Source organism: Carassius gibelio, chromosome B3 (assembly GCF_023724105.1).
Source record: "Carassius gibelio isolate Cgi1373 ecotype wild population from Czech Republic chromosome B3, carGib1.2-hapl.c, whole genome shotgun sequence".
Lineage (NCBI taxonomy): Eukaryota > Metazoa > Chordata > Actinopteri > Cypriniformes > Cyprinidae > Carassius > Carassius gibelio.
The window spans coordinates 620663-642540 of NC_068398.1; the positions used below are offsets into that span (position 1 = coordinate 620663).

Here is a 21878-nt window from a genome sequence, read left to right on the forward strand (position 1 = left end):
TTGACTGGCCACTTTTGAAGCCAGATTGGTTGCTATCCAGGAGGTTGTTCTGTGCAAGAAACATGGAGAGTTGAACACAACTGGCTCAAGTGTCTTTGCAATGAATGGAAGGGATATGGGTCTGTAGTTTTCGATTTAGAAAGTACTTGATTTAGAAAGAGGTTTTTAAGCAGTGGGCTTGCCCTAGTTTACTTAAATGCTGTGGGAAATGTACCCGTGTGAATAGAGGTGTTGATAATGTAAGTAAGTGAAGGTATGACTGAAGAAGAAATGGTCTGAAGGAGGTGAGTGATTATGTTGTGGTAGTATGTTGTTTTTAGCAGTGGAGACTAGGGCTGTAGTACTCGAGTCCGGTCTTGGACTCGAGTCCGGACTCGAGACATTTTTCTGTCGTCTCGGACTTGTCTCGGACTCGTTGAATTTGCACTCGGACTTGTCTCGGACTTGGCCATTGGACTCGCCAAGTCTTCTAGTTGGTCTCGACCGAGTCCAGCAAAAAAATAAAATAAAAAATTTCTCCTTCAAAACAAAACCACATTTGCATGATGTCACGACTGAAAACGTGTGTAAAACGCTAGGCGCGCCGCTCTACTTATTACCAAATGACTCTGTAGCCTGCGCTTGCGCTCCAGTGGCGTCTGCTGTTGCTGGGCAACCATGACCCGCTCTTCATGATGACGCAGAAGTTTCAGCAAAGAATAAATGGAATTCCAGCACTTAAAATCACTTGCAGTAGCTCTGCTAATAGATTCATTTAAAAAATGGCTATCCTTGTACAACTATGATCATCTGTTTCTCCATCTTGCCTTAGCTTTCAGTATTGTTCCGGGAAAGGATGTGCATGACCAGCGGTGCACTTACTGCGACCTGGAAAGTTTAGATGTTTCTAATTTAATTTTTTACCTGTTAGATTGTGTTTTATTTACGTCTACACCTAGATAGCCTTTTTTTTTTATCAATAAACGCATATTAAATGTATAGCCTTATGCAACAATTACATATGCAAATTTTAAAAACTTTATATATGACATTACATATTTACATTTTCATGTAACAGCCAGTATTTGTATCTGTAACAATCACAAATTTTTTCCTATCTGCATTCGGATACAATATCGTACAGTTACTTGATAAGACTGTTATGACTTTTTATATATTTTTTCGTAGTTATCACTGAACAAGTATGTCGTGTTAAACTGAAATAATTATTAATTTCTAAAATAATATTTATCATGCAAGCAGAGAGATGTCATGACAAACGTTTAGTGATCATTTGAACACGACTGAATCTATTCAATGCACACATTCTCATTACGCAGAACACTTTAAGCGAGTCTTAATGTTAATGAACTTCACTAAACAGATGTGTGTGTTCCGCGCAAACCAGCAAAAGGTAAATATGCAAACATGTAGGACAAGTAGACAATGTATCCGTATCGAAGCTGATTATTAGTCTACTCTTGAGAGAGAACCGATTTGTTTTTTGAGAGACTGAGACGCGCAGCGCGGCTGTTTGATTGGTGAGCGCGCTGTGCTTCGTATCATGGTAGCCTAAGCTTTCAATATTTGCCTTTTAAATATATACAAATAATATAACGTGTAGCTATGATGTATTATTATAGGTAAAATTACTCTTGCAACGCTCTGATTTCTGAGAGATGCACAGAGAGGCGACAACAATGCGGTGTTTGATTTGCGCTCTTTTCACTCATAAAGTTTACATTCATTCACTTCTGGCGCTGATGCCCTGGCTCACCTGTTATCTAGCAAACACCAGACTCTGTCAGCTTTAGCCAAGTATTCAGGCAGAATTATTCCTTGTGCGTTATTCGTTTTTTAAGCCATTATACTTGCCATTCCGAATAAGGCATTCGGCTTCAGGCACAACCCTAATTATTACATATTTTATTTTTACATGCAACATAGATAAGGTCATATAGTAACAGCTCCACGCAATATTGTAATTCTAAAATTCACGTCGTACTTGCAAACACTTTGTATGCATTATGGTTAATGCATGCTGGAGTAGTCGATTGTTTCTGACAGTGCTCGACTAGTCTATGCAAGCACTAGCACAGTATGACAAAAATTTCGCTGTATTTATGTGTGCATGCACCCGATTCGAATGGCGCATGGCCAGTAGAGCCAAACGTATCCATTCTAGCCTTGCTGCGCGCATTTGTCATATCCCGAGCTTTGCGTGTGTCTGTGCACTGTGCCAATTAGGCATAGTCATATACATTTTTGACCACAGATATAATGTCAACAAAAAATAAAGTACATAAAAATGATTTGACCTTACAGTTCCAAACTTTGTTTGTTTATCCAAGTTTAGCTCCCAGGGTCGGACTGGGGGTAAAACCAGTACTCATTAGCAAGGCCCCAAAGGAAGAGAGGGCCCTTGAAAAGTATGAATCTGAAATATATATTTTTTACCTGGATATTTTCATGGGTGGGGGCAATGGGGGCCCATCAGGACTGCCTATGCATAGGGCCCAGGATCTTGTTTAACGCCCCTGTTAGCTTTAACCCTAATTATACACTCTTGAACCTAATCAAGCTCTTACTAGACACACTAATCTTCCAGGTGTTTTAAGGCCAGTTGGAGCTAAACTTTTCAGGACATTGGCCATCCAGGATGTAGTTTGGAGACCCCTGTCCTACAGAGTTGTTACTTTGCACATGCTTTTTGATCATTACAAATAATAATGTAAAATGATTTTCTTAGAATAGGAGATATGCTGTCTCTCGCATCACAAACATTATCAGTAGTTAAGTATGTGGTCTTGAAGAGGACCCTTTTTTCTTTCATTTGGACTCGGTCTTGGACTTGGACTCGAAACTTTTGGACTTGGACTTGACTTGGACTCGAACCTCTTTGGACTCGGTCTTGACTCGGTCTCGACTAGTCCTGGACTTGGACTTGACTTGGACTCGACAAAGCCGGACTTGACTACAGCTCTAGTGGAGACATTTGCAGAGAAGAGTGGAGTGACTGATACACACTAAGGTTGGTAGAGTGTTTGGATTTGCACTATTTCCACTCTGCAGCCCTGAGTTTAGATGTCTTCACGGAGAACATCAGACAGCCAAGGGGCAGAGGGGGTTGTGCCTGCTGGTCTGGATGAAAGTGGGCAAAAGTTGTCTAAGCAAGATGTTAGAGTGGAGCATCACTGTTTGTGTTCAGTGCTACAAACTGAGAAAGGGAAGGAACTGAAGATGAAACCATAGAGGATAGGCGAGAGGGAGAAAATTGAGCGTAGGTTACGCCGAAAGGTGACCTGTGTCCGGAGTTAGTGTGACGTAAGAATTGTTGAGGAAGGGGCCTGAGGTGTGCAGTGGAGTAGCTAAAGTGTTGTCAGGTGAGATAGGGAGACCAGCACCTCCAGCACAGTCCCCCCCTTCCCAATCGTGCGAGGGCTGTGGCAAAAATTTTGCTTTGTAAACAGCAGACTGGCAGTTCCAGAGACCAATTGGAATAGAGAGCTGGGTTTTCTGTCTTTTTTGCTTGTTTTCGGTTTTATCTGCTGTGCACAAATGCAGTGCACTACTAATGTACAACAGACAGGAATTGCTGTACATCGCCAATTCAGCCAACCATCTTGAATTTAATGTTTTTATACCTCCGGAGCTACAACACATTAGTCGCTCCCAAAGTCAATGCCACCACCCCCAGGAAGGCCCCGCAGCACCAAGCTAGAGCAAGGTAGCTGACCCGAGGAGAGCACTCCGGAGATGGCAACGCAAGCGAGGCAAGAGGGGAGGGCTTCATGCTAAGCTAAAAGTTTGCACTAGCCGACCGCTACCCAGCCTGTTGTTAGCTAATGTGCAATCTCTGGAAAACAAACTGGACGAGCTCACAGGAAAGCTTACATCACAAGTGGGAAATAAGAAAATGTGCTCTGATTTTCACAGAGACCTGGCTCTCAGAGAAAGTCCCGGAATCTTCTGTTCTACTACAAACTTACTCCCAATAGTGTGAATTCCCATGTGTCTTTTAAGGGTTTAGTTTTGAGTAAAAATTCTCCACAATGTTTGCAGGATATACCTCTAGTTCCTGTCTTCTGAGCTCTCATTTTGAGGTGAACTCCCTTGTATTTGTTTCTATACACCTTAGACCTGAAGGTGCTGAAAGAGGAGGGTCAAGAAATGAATGAAAATTAAGAAAAGTACCTGGTTGAAGAAAATTAAGATTTCAAAACAAGAAAAATATTTTAGCTGCTCGCAGAACAGACGAACACAATGATAGTTGTTAAAAAAAATACCCTGCACCTTTAAGCTTTATAATTGTAGTGAATGGAAGAAAAATACTAACCCTGGTGCCATGTTGAACTACATCTCAACTGCGTCACACCAATAGGCTGTTTCCGTTTGGCGAGATATTCTCCAAACTGGCACCAGGGTGAGACTATGTCAGTCTTTGTACTTCCGCTCAATATATGCGTTTTGCGGCTTAATCTCCTGATACGTAAGTCAAATGTTAATATTCCTCAAAATTTCACCCCCTGTTCAGTGACACTATAAAACTAGAAACAAACAGGATATATTTTAAAATATTCTGATTGTGTTCGTCTGAAAGAAGAAATTCATATACACATAGGACCGCATATACACATTTACTCATCTTAATTTACTTGAGGATGAGTAAATTAAGGCGATAATTTTCATTTTGGGGTGAACTATCCCCAAAACTAACTATAAATTTAATTTAATTTTAAACTATCCCTTTAGCCTACACTTCAGGTCAAAAGCCATAATTAGGAAAATCATATGACATCATTAAGAAACATCATTAATTCCTGTCGAGCTGTACTGTGAATAAGAATCAAATGAGTTCAGCTTTGAGAAAGACACAAACCTTTTTGTTCCTCAGTATCTTCATGTTTGATGCTGAACACTTCACTTTCTGGAGTATTGTTGTCTTCACTCTCCTCTTTAATAAACAACATCTTTATAATAGTGTGTCATGTGGATGCCGGATGGCATTAATCCAAGAGTCCTTAAAGTCTGTGCTGATCAGATTTGTAGGGTGGTACATTATTTTTTTAATTTGAGTCTGCGCTTGGAGAAATTACCTGTTTTATGGAAGACATCATGCATAGTACCAGTACCCAAGTTAATAAATCCCAAGGAGTTCTCACATTATAGACCAATATCTTTAATGTCACAGTTAATGAAGGTGTTTGAGAGATTAGTACTAGATTACTTAAAGTCAGTATTGTGTGGTGCTGTGGATAAACTTCAGTTTGCTTATAAAACTGGTGTTGGGGTTGACGATGCACTTATATACCTCTTGCATAAATCTTTAAGTCATTTAGAGACCCCGAACAGTACTGTCAGGATTACTTTCTTTGACTTCTCTAGTGCATTTAATACTATTCAGCCCTCACTATTGCAAAGTAAGATGGAAAATGCTGGAGTACATCATGGTATGGTAAATTGGATAATTGACTATCTTTCAAATAGACCACAGTATGTGAGGAGGTTTTAGCTCCATTTTTGTTCACTTTTTATACATCAGATTTTCAGTACAATTCTAAATCATGTCACCTTCAGAAATTTTCTGACGACTCAGCAATTGTTGGCTGTATAACGGACCATGATGAGAGTAAATATAGGGAGCTACGAAAGAGTTTTGTGGACTGGTGTGAGAAAAATGGTCTTAGGCTAAATGCAAGTAAGACAAAGGAAGTTGTAGTTGATTTTAGTAGTTTTCCTCAGCAAGTGGTACCAGTAAAAATAAGAGAGTCAGAAGTTAAGATTGTAAAAACGTACAAGTATTTGGGTGTATATTTGAATAATAAGCTCAATTGGTCTGACAACACGATGCATGTTTATAAGAAAGGTCAAAGTCGTATTCATTTGTTAAGGCGACTGAGGTCCTTTGGTGTAAGTCATGTACTACTTAAGACCTTCTATGACTCTGTGGTCTCATCTGTGATATTGTACTCTGTCACAAGTTGGGGAGGGGGACTGCTAGAAAAGGAGAAAAATAAGTTAAATAAACTAATAAAGAAGGCATGTTCTGTCGTAGGGAGTGTGTTACCCACCTTTGAGGTGATAATGCAGGATAGAATGATTGGGAAACTCTATTCGATGATGAATCATGATTGTTATCCTTTAAATGAAATAGTTGGTGACTTTATGAGTACCCACAGCTTAAGATTGTTCCATCCACGCTGTTACAGGGAGCGTTATAGGAAGTCTTTTTTCCCCAACGGCAATTAGGTTGTATAATCAGTGTTATTTAAGATGACATGCTTTTTAGGATTTATGTTTTTGTATATAATTACATTGCTTTTGCAACTTGATACTGGAGAACAAGTTTTTATGTTGTTTATGTTGTTTTAAAGTTGTTTTAATTTATTCATTGTATGGTTGTGCTGCTGTGACATCTAAATTTCCCTTTGGGGATTAATAAAGTTAAAGTTAGGTTGAAGTTAGGTGATGAGAAAGAACCGTTTTGAGTCCAAGGATCTTTGGTGAATGGAAAGTCAAGGCAGAAGGCTTAGGGTTTCCTTAGAAGTGTTCTAGCTCACATCCTCACAATCTAACCAACCCACAGACTATCTGAGCTATTGTTGGGGCCCACAGAGGCATGCCCATACCAGCTCAGACTCTCCACACGGACAGAGAAGACTTGGCAGAAGAAAAATAATCTGGGTTGGAACTGTGTGTGAGCCTTTTAAAGTCTGAGAAGATTTACGCCACTCAGGATGGGCTTGTCCTATGGGAAAGGTTGAAATTCCAAGTGGGAGGCTGGAAATACTGGAGAGTTTCTACGAACCTTTGTGTGAAAGCATGGTAATTTGCATATGTAACTGGATCAGAAGTTGATATTAGTGTTGTCACGATACCAAAATTATTGTTTCGATACCGATACCTACTCAAGAATTGCGATTTCGATATTTTTTCGATACTTTTCCTGAAAAGGGAAAATACACTCAAATATCATTGCTGTGCTTTATTTTAAAACCGGGACAACACTCTAAACATATAACACAGTAATAAATAAACATATGAACAGCAGATATATTAAACATTTGAACAAAATATGAAATATCAAAATATAAAAAATAAAATAGAGCAATGACATTCAAGGTAAAGAAAGAATAAATTTAGCAGCATTATCTCAGTTATCATAAGAAACATAAGAGTAATAAATTTATCTTGATTCTGAACTTTGAATAAAAATATGAACAGCGATTATATTAAACAATGTTTCTGAAGTCAGAAGATTAAATGTCAAAAGATAAATAATATCAATTTAAGCAATGGCATTCAAAAAAAAAAATTTAGCAGCAAAATCTCAGATACTGTAACTTATTCTGTCAGTTGTGCAACATTTTCTTTCAGAGGAGAAAAGTCAGCCAGTGAGCTTTAGTGAGCGTCATCTTTAGTGAGCGTCATCTTCTTCTACCAGTCGTGGACCGATGGCCACAGTATCACTTGTGCTCGCACATGCAGTCTAGTGATGCGCAGGTCGGGTTTTTTTCCAAACCACGGGACCCGCTTTTATGAAATTATTTGGCCCGCCCCAGCCCGCAAATAAAGTAACATTTCTTTACCCACCCCGACCCGCGCATCGGGGACATCACAGAAGATACGTTGCTACTAGACTCATCGTATTTCTCGTTCACTGATGTTCCTCCCTCCCCAGCAGCGCGAGCTCGACGCTATTAGCAGCACATGCGCAGCTCGTGAACAGCTCTGTGAACTGTTTCATCCTGTCAAAGAGTTACTCAAGATGTGAAGGAGCATGTGATTTGTTGAATGTAGTGAACGAATCCGCCCTTCACTGAACGAGATCGAGAGATCTTCTCATCCGTGAACGAGTTGAATGAACTTATACATCTCGTTCGTGAATGAAATGAATGAGTGTACAGGGTCGGTGAGCCAAGCATGTAAATCTCGATCAGCAATCAGCAGACACAAAGCGCAGTGCTGCTGTGCAGATATGCTCATATTTAGCATACAGAACATAACTCCACGTTTAATCCCAGATTAATGTGAATATTATATATGAACTGTCTGACCAAACAAATCGCTGTAGTGCTTTTTTGCTGCTTGCATGAGGAGAAAAAACAAACACAGGCGTCCATAGGGAGGCACTGGAAGCGTGCGTAGCACACACCAACATTAGGGATGCACCGAAATGAAAATTCTTGGCCGAAACCGAAAACCGAAAAAGAGAAAACCAAGGCCGAAAACCGAAACCCCGAAAGAAATTATGCCAATTATTAGTACCATTGCATTTATTGCTATGACCGTGTACTAACTTTACTAAAATTAAGACATTGCAATTAAATAAATTAATATTAAAGTTTCAAAGATAATTACTATTACATAACTTATTTTTAAAAAAAAACATAAAAATACATAATTAAAAATGATTTCGAAATATTTATTAAGCACATTGCAACAATGCACAGTATAAAATAAAATTCAAACTAAAAATGTATCCCACAGTGCATTTGAAATGTTTCTCTGTAGGACTAGAAAGTGCATCACTTCTCCAGTATAGGCAAGACTGTTATCACTTCTGCGGATGGGGACTTCAGACAGATAACCATCTAGCTGTTGAGCAGTTGAGCTTGTCATCTGCCTGACATTTGAGAAATATTTGAGAGAGTGTATTTAAATAGGGCCAGGGCATAAATAAACATTTTTATCAAATTAAAGCAGAAATCTAGCATAAATACGGCTACAATCTGATATTATGTATGTATGTATGTTTGTGTGTGTGTGTGTGTGTGTGTGTGTGTATATATATATATATATATATAGTAGCCTAAGAACAAAATAGCCAACGTATTATTATTATTTGAGGCACTTTCTTGCAGAATTCCACTGAACATATCAGACAGCGAGGGTGCATGCCACTCATCTGGTGCAGAGACCAGTCTTTTCTGCGCTCTGATCTGTCTCCTGCGCTTGGCGCTTCTCCGTCTCCACGCGGGTTCTCCACATCCAGCGCGGCCTGGATCATTTCTCGTGCGCGCTGCCTTATTTCCGCATCCAAGTAACGTTAATGGTTTTTATAACGCGGATCAAGCACATTCGCGATGAAGTGCAGAGGATCCGAAAAGATCTCAATGAGACGTGTGCTAACAGACTCTATAAGACTGTACTTTTCTTTGTTTTTACTTCGTGATCCGTCTTAATTTCTTTCTTAGGAGACGCTTTAGTGCTGCGAATAAAGGAATAAGAAGAGAGAGAATGTTCTCACTGGTGTTAAGTGAATGTCGCGGGGAGCTCGTGGTCTGCGCTATGCAGGTGCACGTGCAGGTCGCGGTTTCTGTTTGCGTCATCACAACATTTCGGCCGTGTTGTTTCGGCGATAAAAGTCTATCGGCCGAAAATTTTCGGTGGCCGAAATTTCGGTGCATCCCTAGTTATAACCAACACATGCTCCTCTCAGGAAATGCTAATAAATAATCTATTAGTAGGAAGGGTCATAGGCATCAACATGTTTTAAACGAATGAAAAAAACAGCAATATAATATTCCTTGTGTACTTTATATAAACACCCCAAATAGAATCATAACAAATAAACAACATTCAAACCGTATTGCAAAAACACACTGCACACAAAGATATTATATATATACATATATATATAAAAAAGTGTGACATAGTCCGGAAAATACGGTGTGTGTATATATAATATATATATATATATATATATATATATATATATATATATACACACACATACACATATATACACACACACACCGTATTTTTCGGACTGTAATTCGCACCGGAGTATAAGTCGCATCAGTCCAAAAATACATCTTGATGAGCAAAAAAACATAAGTCGCACTGGACTATAAGTTGCATTTATTTAGAACCAAGAGAAAACATTACCGTCTCCAGCCGTGAGAGGGCGCTCTATGTCTTCAGTGTAGACTACAGGAGAACTGAGCAGCACAGAGCGCCCTCTGGCGGCTGGAGACGGTAATGTTTTCTCTTGGTTCATGTCAAATTAATTTTGATAAATAAGTCGCACCTGACTGTAAGTCGCAGGACCAGCCAAACTATGAAAAAAAGTGTGACATAGTCCGGAAAATACGGTGTGTGTATATATATATATATATATAGAGAGAGAGAGAGAGAGAGAGAGAGAGAGTTCTGTATATTGGTTAAGGTAAGATGCAAGTCTTGATTGTCTTCAAAGAATCAACGGATGTGAAGGTTTGATGGTAAACGAAACCCAATAATTGTAGATGACAGTCATCAAACATATTTACTTCCTGTCAAAGGGAGTCCACAGCAACAATCAAATCATGAACCTCGTAGAAGTATTCAATGTGGCATAATCCCAACCGGGACCACAGGTTGATACAAATCTTCTCAGCAGATACAAAAAGTCCTTCCACAAAACACAAAATGCCTCCTGTTATTTATCTGACAAAAGCATATTGTTGAGGTGGCAGTTAATCTGCACCTCCGGCATCCGTTAATTTTGAGGAACGAATTGGCCAGCGTTTAAAGAATTATTGGGGGTTTTATGTACAGATGCCTCACTGGAGGGGAATGTGAGTATGCAGGTGGGAGAGACTGAACCACTGAGTACTGCCTCAGGGGAACAGAGCGAAATCGAGAGAATTATTCTCTCGGAGCGCGATGATTTCCCCCTGGAGCCGGCTCAGGATGAGATGCTGAAACGTGTTTGAACGGGTCAGGACCATCGACGGTCAGCATCTCCATCCTGGGCAGCCAAAAATCCATATTTTGCAATAATTAAAGATAGGTTGTATTGAGTGACCCAAGACGCTCAGACAAAAGAAGATACAACAAAGTTATTATTTTCTAGGAGCCGCTGGGAAATGCTTTTTCAGACGGCACATTCTAATCCAATGGCTGGTCATTTAGGACAAGGAACGACACTAAATCGCCTTAGGACCCGAATTGTTTAGGCCGGCATTCACGAGAATGTGCACAGGTGTATCAGTTGGTAAACCCACAGGCCACCCTGTTTCAAAATTATGTGCAAAGTGGCAAAGACCATTTGAGGTCACACGGCAAGTTGGAGAGCTCGATTATGAGGTAATACGCTCAGATAGGTGAGGAGCACGTCAAATTTATCACCTCAATCTCCTAAAAAACTTGAATAAGGGAGAATCAGATATGTTGGGAAAAGTATTTCAGGAAGAACTGACGCATATCCAATGCCACGGGTTGATGAATTGCTTGACCGGCTCGGTACGGCTTGTTTTTTTCCCACATTGGACTTAAAGGGTTATTGACAGATCCCTTTGTCTCCATTATGCAGAGAAAAAACAGCTTTCACGACACCGTTTGGGTTACACCAATTTGTTACACTGCCTTTTGGGTTGTTCGGCGCGCCAGCTATGTTTCAGCGACTGATGGACAGGGTGTTGCGGCCCCATGGTGCATATGCTGCTTATCTAGATGGTATCATTATATTTAGTAATGACTGGCAATTATATTTTTTGCCTAATTATTCGGACCTCACCAGCCCCTGGACTGATTTCACTAAAAAGGAAGCACCAGATACGGTTCAGTGGACGGAGCCGTGCCAGCAGGGTTTACCCAGGTGAAGGCTGCTCTGTGTGGCGGGCCGTTGCTTCACTCTCCTGATTTCTCTCTCCCTTTTCTGTTGCAGACGGACGCGTCAGACAGGGGGCTGGGGAACGCTAGCCATAGAAAGCTAGTGTTTTGTAGAGGATTTTGTTCTTTTTGTTTTGTTTGAGAGTAAAAGTGAGAGGGCCAAGTACTTTTTTTCCCATAAAAAAGAAAACAAACAGATAAAATAGAATTAGAACAGAGAGAGCTAGACTTATTTTAACTTGATTGTTTCTTTATTTCTTTATACAGTACGTCCCTGAAACTTTCCATGAATGAGGTATATTGATCTACAAATTATGATTTTATAAACATCATAGGCACAAATTCCATGTTTGTTGTAGGAAGAAAGTTAAAATGTGTTTGTTCAACAACACATTTGTCTAACATAATTTTTTTTTTGCAACAAAAATACCCAGTTCACAGGAAGTGTCCTGAAGTATTATAATGATATTTGGATTGCTGTATGAGGAATGACCCGAACTTAGAGTAACCCCCCCCATATAAAAGTGTAATATGAACTCTAAGTGGAGGAGATGGGGTGGATGCTGATAAAGCTTCAATGGATAGAGGTAAGTCAGCTGTATTTATACCCTAGTGTTGATTGTCTTAAGTGTGCTCCACCTGTGCTAATTAGGCTAAGTATCTGACGCGCTCCTCCCAAACCTTGTTAATAAAATATCATAAAGAATAAACACCAACCTGTTAGTTCTTCAGTATCTTCAGTGTGTTTGATTCTGCAGGGTTCTGGATCTCCCATCTCCTCTCTTTCCTCTTTAATAAACTCAGTCTTTACAGATTTATTCCTGAAGCTTTGGTGCTCGTCTTCACTTGTAAACGGATGGGAATATTCCAGCTGAATTTCTGTGGAAGCAGCAGATTTACCATAATCAACAAGAAATCAAGAAGAAATCAAGAAGTGTTGTCTCTTTGTGAATCATTATATCACTTTATTAAAAAAAGTGTTGAGAGGACTGAACTATTTTCTTTAAGTTAAATTATTATTAACTGAACGCATCTCTGACTCCTGGTCTTCATTCATCACATCTCATCCTTGGGTTTTAACTATAATTCCCCTACAATTCAGATACACAGGAATCTACAAGAGGCAAATGTGCAAACAGCCTAGTGAATGATGAATATCTTACTGATAAATAATATATACCCTGAACACAACTGATAATAAATGAGGCTCAGTCATCTATTAACAAACGTGTGTGTTTATTTTAGCACTTCCTCAGTGAATACACAGCCTGCTAAACTCAAATAAATAGAGATGTGACGAGATGATCTCTAAAATCACAGATTTTATAATGATTACACTAAAATTTAATAACGATATGGACTAGTATCTGTAAATATAAAGAAGCAAAAGGAGATTTAAGTATGAATTAGATACCACTTCTGATACGATAGCTTTGTCTATTTGCCGATTCCGATATCTTAGATATCTATCCGATATATTTATATTATTCTTAAACTAATAACAATAATAATAGGGCTGTGCAAAAAATTGAATTCTATTTTCATTCGCATCTCATCTGTTAAGGCGCTCCTGTAATCAGAATCAGAAAGAGCTTTACCTTAATAATATATAATCATAGTTAGTAACATCTCCAGCTCGTGCGTTCAGATCAGGGTTGCCAGGTTTTCACAACAAAGCCTGCTGAAGTTACTTCCCAAAACTAGTCAAACACTAGCCCAATCGCTTTCCATGGGGTTCTCCGATAGATATTGCGTCCCGGGATTAAAATACACATTTTTTGGCATGTTCCCTTGGTAAAATTCACATCATAGGGGCTAAATATCACGTTATTGGGATCGCTTCAAACTGCGGACATGAAAAACAACCGAGGACTTGGCAACACTGGTTCTGGTGGACAGGGGGACATTCTTCAGAAATATCAAAAGACACAAACCTTTTTGTTCCTCAGAATCTTCATGTTTGATGTTGAACGCTTCTGCAATCCTGATGTCTTCACTCTCCTCTTTAATAAACGACATCTTTATGTCACGTGTATCTAAAGAGAGAAGAAAACGGAACTGCTTGTTGGATTGTGGAAAACAGTTCGCTTTCACTGAAACACTTATGTTTGAAATGTTTAAAACACAAACCTTTCTTCAGTCGAATTACAAGCTCCAAGTCTGGTTTGCAGCGCAGCCTTATGACGTCACACAGACGTTCCCAAATAAAAGTCCCGTTCACGCGCTCAAATCAAACACACACGAATAATAAAACACATAATCAGGGGTGTTCAGAGATTAATTCCTCCACTATATGTGTTTTAATAAACGTTGGCCAATGTTAAACTATTTACTTTTATTTGTTTATTTATTTGTAAAGAGCTTGATTAGAACAAAGGTTTGTCTTTTTACAGCCGGAAAAAGCACAGACACACACATATATGCAATCCTAAAAGTGTTTGAGTGCTTTCTGTGTCTCTTGGGGGTAAGCAGAGTGGGGCAGGAACTGTTCGAGACAACTGGGCTGACCATTGGTCAGTTTAATGGAATGAAGGAGGGTCTTTAGTAAGCTTCATCCGCTCATGTGGCGATTCGGTCGTTTATTACAGAGTAACTACAGAAATGACAACAGTAAACACCTCCTGGATCTTCATGAAGCAGGTGCCATGAGCACATACCGACACCTACCAGGTTTATTTGATCTTTTCTTCAAAAAATTAATATTTACAAGCACAATAGAAAAAATAAATAAAAACCTATGATGTAGACTACTGTTGTGGACAGCTGTTGCTTATTTTGATCAATATATTTTTTCCTATTCATGTCCCCTGGTGTGGGGATTGTTGAAATCATTTCCCCTGCTGATTTTGTACTTTTGCCCAATGAGAAAGAAATGATCAGTCTATAATTTTAATGCTATGTTTATTTGAACAGTGAGAGACAGATTAACAACAAAAAATCCAGAAAAACACATCCATTTCCATTTTTATGGTTGAAATAATGATTTGACCCCTTCACAAAACATGACTCTTGGTACTTGAAGGCAAAGCCCTTGTTGGCAGTCACAGAGCTCAGGTGGTTCTTGTAGTTGGACACCAGGTGATTGAGGTTTCCATGCTGATGTGTTGCAGCTCCCGTCACACTATAGGAGGAATGTCTGTTTTGGAGAAAACCACGTTTCTGTCACAGTCTTCCGTGAGTGTTGTGTTTGTTTGGTGTCATGTGCTCTCTCCTGTCTCTTTCGGTGCACGGCTGTGCATGAGCTCTCTTGATGATGAGAATAAGCTAATGCTGACGGAGCGCGTGCGTCTGAAGTATACTTTAGCCTTCACGCGATCAGCAACTGGCTGTTTTCTGCCTTATTGCAACTCTCTGTTCTAGACTTGCACAATGCCATTTATGTGAACATATGAAGTCTATTAAACGCCCATTGACACAGGCCAGAGACGCTGAAGACATCTTTTTTCTTATTAGGAAACAAATCAAAGAAAAAATATATTAATTCTACGGTTTTAAATATTCAGCATGTTGCTCAAAAACAAAATATATTGTGTCCAGTTGTTAGCCAACTAAAAACATAACTAATCTGTTTGATTGATCAATCCATCTGAGTGATTTTTCTCTTTGTGTTTGGTGTTTATTAACATTTAAGGAATAATTCACCCAAAAATGTAAATAGGTTATTGTTTTGTTTTGTATATCGTCATGTAACCACACAAAACTAGTGTAGGGGAATTTACAGTTAAAACCCAAGGACCAGATATGTTGCAATGAAGACCAGGACTCAGAGATGAGTTCAATTAATAATAATAATTTTACTTGAAGAAAATAGTTTGCAATTTCATCAGCAGAAGTCAGCTTCAACACTCTCGAAGGAGTTCGCAGGCCGCCCCCCGTACAATACAAAATCAACCACAGTTATACCCTGACAGAGGATACTAATTGCGTCAATACAAGAGTCAACAAAATTCTGATTGGTTCCAAAACCTAGATAAAACTCTCCAAAGACGTAGATCTGATACGCTGGACACTGGCAGTTGATCGTTTGTCCTGGGACTGTCTGAGCTTCTCCCTGTACAGACAGATACTAACACACGTACACAGAGAACTTATCTAAAATTCAAGGCTTTCTAGCACTGGCGAGTGTCTTATCATTACGGTTGGATACACACACATAATATGTGGACATTAATCTTGAGGAAAAGAAATACAGCACACATAAGGTTACACATTTCACTCTTGCCATAACTTGATTAATAGTCAAACAAGAAATCATGTTATAATATAATTAATATCAGAATGAAGGATATGGCAAATCGGCATCCACTCCTTCAGTCCCCCGTTTTAGATCAATGTGGGGTCTAATACCCCACATCTGGTCTAATAAATGAGGTCAGGTGTAGTTGTGATGCATGCTAAGAATGCAGGCTGTTGGTCAACTTAAGCAGGTGCATATACTTAAGATCTCTGGTACTGGCTGACATTTCTAGTAATAAACACATTATTTTGTACAAAATACTTCCCATAATCATTCTTACTTCCCATATACATTCATCTACTTACTTAATCCCACAATATCGCCACTTGCACTAGTCTTTCTTAAATACCTCTCTTCCTACTACAGCTACTTCACACTTACCCTCTAAAACAAAACATTTATCCAACAGCCTTAAGACTAAATTTGCATATTCATTAACCAGATTTAACAAATCATTAAAGAAAACCGCATACACTATAACCAATTCATTTTTTTTTTTTTTTTTTTTTTTTTAACCCTTAAGAAGGATATTTGCCTTATTTGTTTTCTTTTAGCATGTTTTATACAACTATGATGAATTTTAGTTAATTTGGTCATATCTTAAAATAAACTCATTACAATAAACGTATATATATTATTCTCTGGAAGCCGGGCTAAATGAATAACCACTGTTATTGCATTCCTGACATATGTCAGACCCTCAGTCACCTCACAGATACCAAATATAGACATTGCTTATAACCTAAATCCCAGTAAAGATACCCTTATTTTATGAAAATCTATAATTTTCCCCATCAATGGTACAATTATAGAGATTGATTATCTATTTTACCCTTTCATTCCAAACTTGGTGTTAAAAACACAAAAATAAACAAACCAAAAATAAGTAAGATCAATATTGAGCCATCTTAAAAAAATAAAAATAATCATAATCATAATCATTATTTCCTCGAAAACCTAGAGCAGTTCCTAGTTTATTACTTAATAGCCCTTTTATTAAGTTTTACTTTCACCACGAATCCATTTGCAGTCATCATAGTTCACATGCTGTTTAAACATACATTAACCATTAACCCAAACTTGTCATTGTTAACAACATTTGATCAAAATTACATTTTAAGTATCGAAGTGTCTAACTTCAAAAATACAACTAACCTATCCACTTATTGTCATGCATGTATGTTATACCAGGACATTACTGTTAACCATACTCATTGCCTTATTATTACCCTTTTTTTTTTTTTTTTTTTAAATGTAAGTCTTGTCAATTTTCATACCATATTACTGTACTCAGACTATATTAATGACACATTCAGAAGCAAATCCTCAATACCTCGTATTAAGTCAATTTAGTTCTCACTGTTTTGTCAGTTAGAAATGCTTACACATCAGCTACGTGATCAATGTCTTTAAAACCCTTGTTCATGTTTGTCATTTGGCAGTGATATTTATTTACTCAAAATTATTATAAACTGAAAAAGAGCACACAGATTTCCCAATACTATTACTAAATGAACAATACTATTACTTAGTTCTAAATGCCCAAATATTTATTAAAGAGACATCCTCAGTTTCTGTAAATCTGTATTGAAACAGTATACATTATCAAAAAGCCCTGTCAGTGTTCACAATATTAATTTGATTTGACCTGACAGGTGTTCATAAGCAGCTCCATAGAGCCTATTACAATTGTTTTGTTCAAACAAAATTTATTATTATTATTTTTTTTTTTTGCTGTGCTATTTCAATTAATTCAAACCTCTTGTTATGGATTTGCTCCATTAAGGGGCTATCCTCACGTTTTTGTTCAACTTATCTCTGTTCTACATAAACCACTACATAAAGCTTTTGCACTATATTACACAAGCAGGATTCACTCCTTTGTTTTCCCACCAGGCTTCTTTATGTGAGGGTGCTCTCTGGATAATTTGGTTAGTGACGTAGCCAATCTGTCACTGTTTTTCTGCCGTCAAGTCTAAAATATTTACCTTCACCATTCAAACAACAAAGTGTTAACTTGTTAAAATTTAGACCCTCATTTAAATTTAGGCATGGATTTTAAACCCATTTTGGACGGCAAACTTAAATTTCACAAATCCAATCATATAAACACTCTTTAACATATTAATCCAGAGAGTGATTTAAATCAGTATTATAAAAGACAAAACAAGTCATTATTACCAGTAGCAGACAGAGCTGGATAACCAATCCACTTAAAGCTCGTCCCATGTTTGGCATTGTCTTTTCATTAGTTTCACTCAGAATTATCGACTTCTGTAAAGTAATTTCACTTAACACATCTGTAATGATAAAACACTCATTCCAGAGGTTAGTGACTCAATTGAAACAAAACAGGAACAGAATTGTCCCCCAATAATATATATATATAGCCATCCTCATGCATGCACATACTTAACACATTTATATTTTAACAGCTCATATTTAAGGTTTTCCATTTGGTATTAAATCGGAAGGATTTAAACTCAAACATTGTCTGTGCATTTTACCAAGTTTGTACCTAATCTCTTATCTAATCTCAAAGTTTGCCTGTTCATTAATGATTTTTATTTTGAGAAAAATCAGCTGGGTTGTTTTGGTCTTAAAATTATTGCTCTGTTTTGGTTACTCTTTCTTAGCAGGCCAATAATAGAAGAAGAGCACTATCCCTGCCTCCACTCAAGCACTCTCTCTCTCTCTCTCTTACTGTGCAAAATATTATTTATTTATTTATTTTGACAATTTTTGCCAAACTTTAACTTAGACTATAAAATAAAATTCATTACAACATATAACCCTAAATTATTCAAATAAGTTAAAAATGTCAAAGTTTCTAGATCTAAAATCTCAGTTTAAACTGTTTAAAATACATAATGCTAGGAACATTTCTTTAAAATTATTTTTACCTTACATGCTTAATTCCCTTAACCTTTGTTATCTAAACCATCTCTTGATTAAGCAGAAGCAGTCTTCATTTTTAGCCACCACCATATCTTGTTATCATCTTGTGTCATGCCTAATGACCTGCATGAGGAAAGACTATGATATAGACATATTAGTTCAATATCATTTTAGCCTCATAAGAAATTTTTGTCTCAAAATAATGGCTGTCATCACATGGTCTCAGATGGTTCTTGAAAGCCCATTGCCATTAACTTTTTATAAATAAGCTCCTTGTCCTCAGGGTGTGATCCACTGGCATAGTTGCATCAAGTTGTGGACGCTTGTCACAACAATCAGTCAAGGAATGCGGTTGCTGGTGATCAGGTCTGGAGGAGCTCACATTTTGAGGCAGATTGCTGTACTTCATACAGTTCCCCTCTTAATGATGCTCTAGGCCTATCAAGCATCCGCTCAACTCCACTACCATCTCACATATAACACCTCCCTTCAGGGCAGGTGCCCAGTGGCGGTGACCCCCTGCCTTAGGTTGTCCCCTATTGGCCAGAAGAGGATCTTACCCGTCATTGAGAAATCACCTCATGCACACTGGTAACCACTCTTTCCCGTTGCAACATCCTCGACACTCTTCTTCCAGAATCCAGTATTTCCTGCAGCTTAGGAAAGGTGCACTCAAGAACCATGAGAGCCATTGACAGCACCTACTAGTGTTAAAACATTGAAAAGGGTTAATCAAACTAATATTTAATTGCTAAAATCAATTGGATACCTCCGAACTATCATGCTGAGATTACTCAGTCAATTTATTTTTCACACCCGTCCATTCATTGTAATTTTCTGTTGCTTCTTTAGCTGGAGCCATCAGGCCCTGTATGATGGTGGAGACTAAAAATAAGACAGATAAGTTACTGGTCATAGAACAAATAGCAATACAACTGTTTAACTATGCAAAATTATTACATCTATAGCTCAGGGTCTGTATTATGATTTTAAAGACCTCATGTTTCATCAACAATTGCTCCTAAATTGTTATTCATTATTTTTACAATCTCTTATTTCTTACATGCATTGGGCAGTTGAACATTTAACTACCAATTGCCCTCTTAATGCATTAAATCTGAACTCTTTTTATCATGTCCTTTAGCATCTCAGTGCCTATGATTTGACTGAAACACTGTGCTGTACTATAAATATCTTATCACTTAAACACAGGCTCAGATAATGGCATTTTAGCTTACTTTGAATGAGAGAGAGAGAGAACTCTGAGGGATTCAGGACTCGTAACAATGCATTTTCATTCATTTTAAACCTAATTTCATCATACTATCATTTTACAAAACTTGTCAGAAATTATATGCATTTTAAAAAATAAACATCTTTATATTTGTATTTTTACTTTATTTTCGCAACTCAAATGTTTCTCAAAGTTCTTTGCAGTCATTGTCATTACTTTTACATCAACTTGTATTTATTCATTCACTTAATTCTGGCCATGGCTTCTGAATTTCAACATTGGTTTTAAATCTGTCAGAGGTTATCTGACCCAGGTATATTACTTTGGGTCTTGCTAGCATGCTGTCTTCAAAGTTACTTTGAAACCCCCGTTTATTTTACTTGTTTACAACTATATCATCTCATTAACAAACAATAATTTTCTTTTCTCTTCATTTCATTTTATTTTATTTTATTTTTATGATGCTGCGTGGCTGCAATTTTGCAATCCAACAATAAAATTAATCTTTTGGCCAAACATTAGTAAATATAGGAATTACATTTTTTTTTTTTTTTACTCAGAACATGTCTCTGGTACTTTCAAAGCTTAAGCCAGAGTCATGGTGGGGGCCAGCATGAGATAAAACAACGGCTTCATTGTAGTCAAAGTAATTTTATCTTTTTTAATAAAACATAAGCTTCTAAGTTTTTCCAAAATGCCACTGCCAATTTGTGTGCCTACAGTTTTTTTTTTTTCACTAACCCAGAATTCTGTTCAGTATTCCTTGTCAGGACTTTCAACAATTATATAGGAACTGGAACAGGTCTTATGATATCATTCTTTGTCATTTAAACCTTCTATGCACAGAGAATCAGATTAAATCATCACTCAGTTACTTCTGGGATTATTTTTAACAAATCGGCACATACATTTATAAATGTTTATTTCTCAGGTTCTTTCTAAGTTTAAAGCCAATCAAGTTTTTGTTTTAACAATACAATCAGAATTAAAGCTCAGACTGATCATTCTTTAAATGAATTCAGAGAATATATATATTTTTTTAAAGTCAGAGCTTCAGAGCCAAACTGTTTACAGCATTTGCTCTCTTCTGTTTCATTATTTCTATCAGGGCTGACCAGGTTACCTAATTTGTCAGTCATATTTCTATCATAAACCAAAAACATATTGAGGCGGCGATCTTACCAACAGCACTTGACTTCTGCGTGATGAAATTGCAAAGTATATTTCAGAATTTCCATATACTGGTCCAATCCAATCAGGGTCATGAAAACTACATTTTAGCTCTTTTGGGGTTGTTCCTGAGGCATCCCAGATCAATCAATACTTTCCCTTTGCATATATCCCTATATTTTTATAGGTGCACATATGAATTATCACTATTTATTTTTAAACACTAATTTTGGATACTCTTTTCCCTAACCACTGACCTGGCCTATTTCTAAGCTCGGGGCGCCCCTGTCTGTAATGGTGGGTGATCGAGAGTTGGAAGAGCGAGATACGACTAGAACCCCCGTCTAGCGTCTTACATTCTTCTCGGGATTTCCCATACCCCTACTTTGGCTTACCCGGCCGTAAATGCACTGCCCTTTATGGCCTCTCGTGCTTTTTGGCTCTCTGTGCTTGACCCCGCACTCCCTATTTACGGCCCTATGTGTCCCTTGTCCCTCGGTGCTTGACCCAGCACTGCCCTTTACGGGTTCACATGCCTGTTAAGAATGCGTTTTCGTCCTCCCCTGGACTGTGCACACCTAGAAACAAATTTTTACGTCTCTCTCTAAGACCTATAGGTGTGCATCTGTTCCCTCTGTAACTGTACACATCTCTAAATATCTTATATCAAGACCTACCGATGTGTACTTGTACCCCTTATACTCACAAGGTTACTTATTTACAGGTATATTGTGACACCAATTTACCTACTCCACCCTGGAG

At 37.9% G+C, this 21878-nt stretch overlaps 1 protein-coding gene across 1 annotated transcript in view; it reads right to left on the reverse strand.

Annotated features, from left to right (window-relative positions):
- The window catches only part of LOC127952011 (zinc finger protein 208), a 97703-nt gene that overhangs the window by 58118 nt on the left and 17707 nt on the right, over positions 1 to 21878 (reverse strand). The window contains exons 4-5 of the mRNA XM_052550223.1: positions 13512 to 13613; positions 12295 to 12456 (exon numbers count right to left, since the gene is read on the reverse strand). Coding sequence (XP_052406183.1) covers positions 12295 to 12456; positions 13512 to 13613 — 264 coding nt within the window. The remainder of the gene's footprint in view (positions 1 to 12294; positions 12457 to 13511; positions 13614 to 21878) is intronic.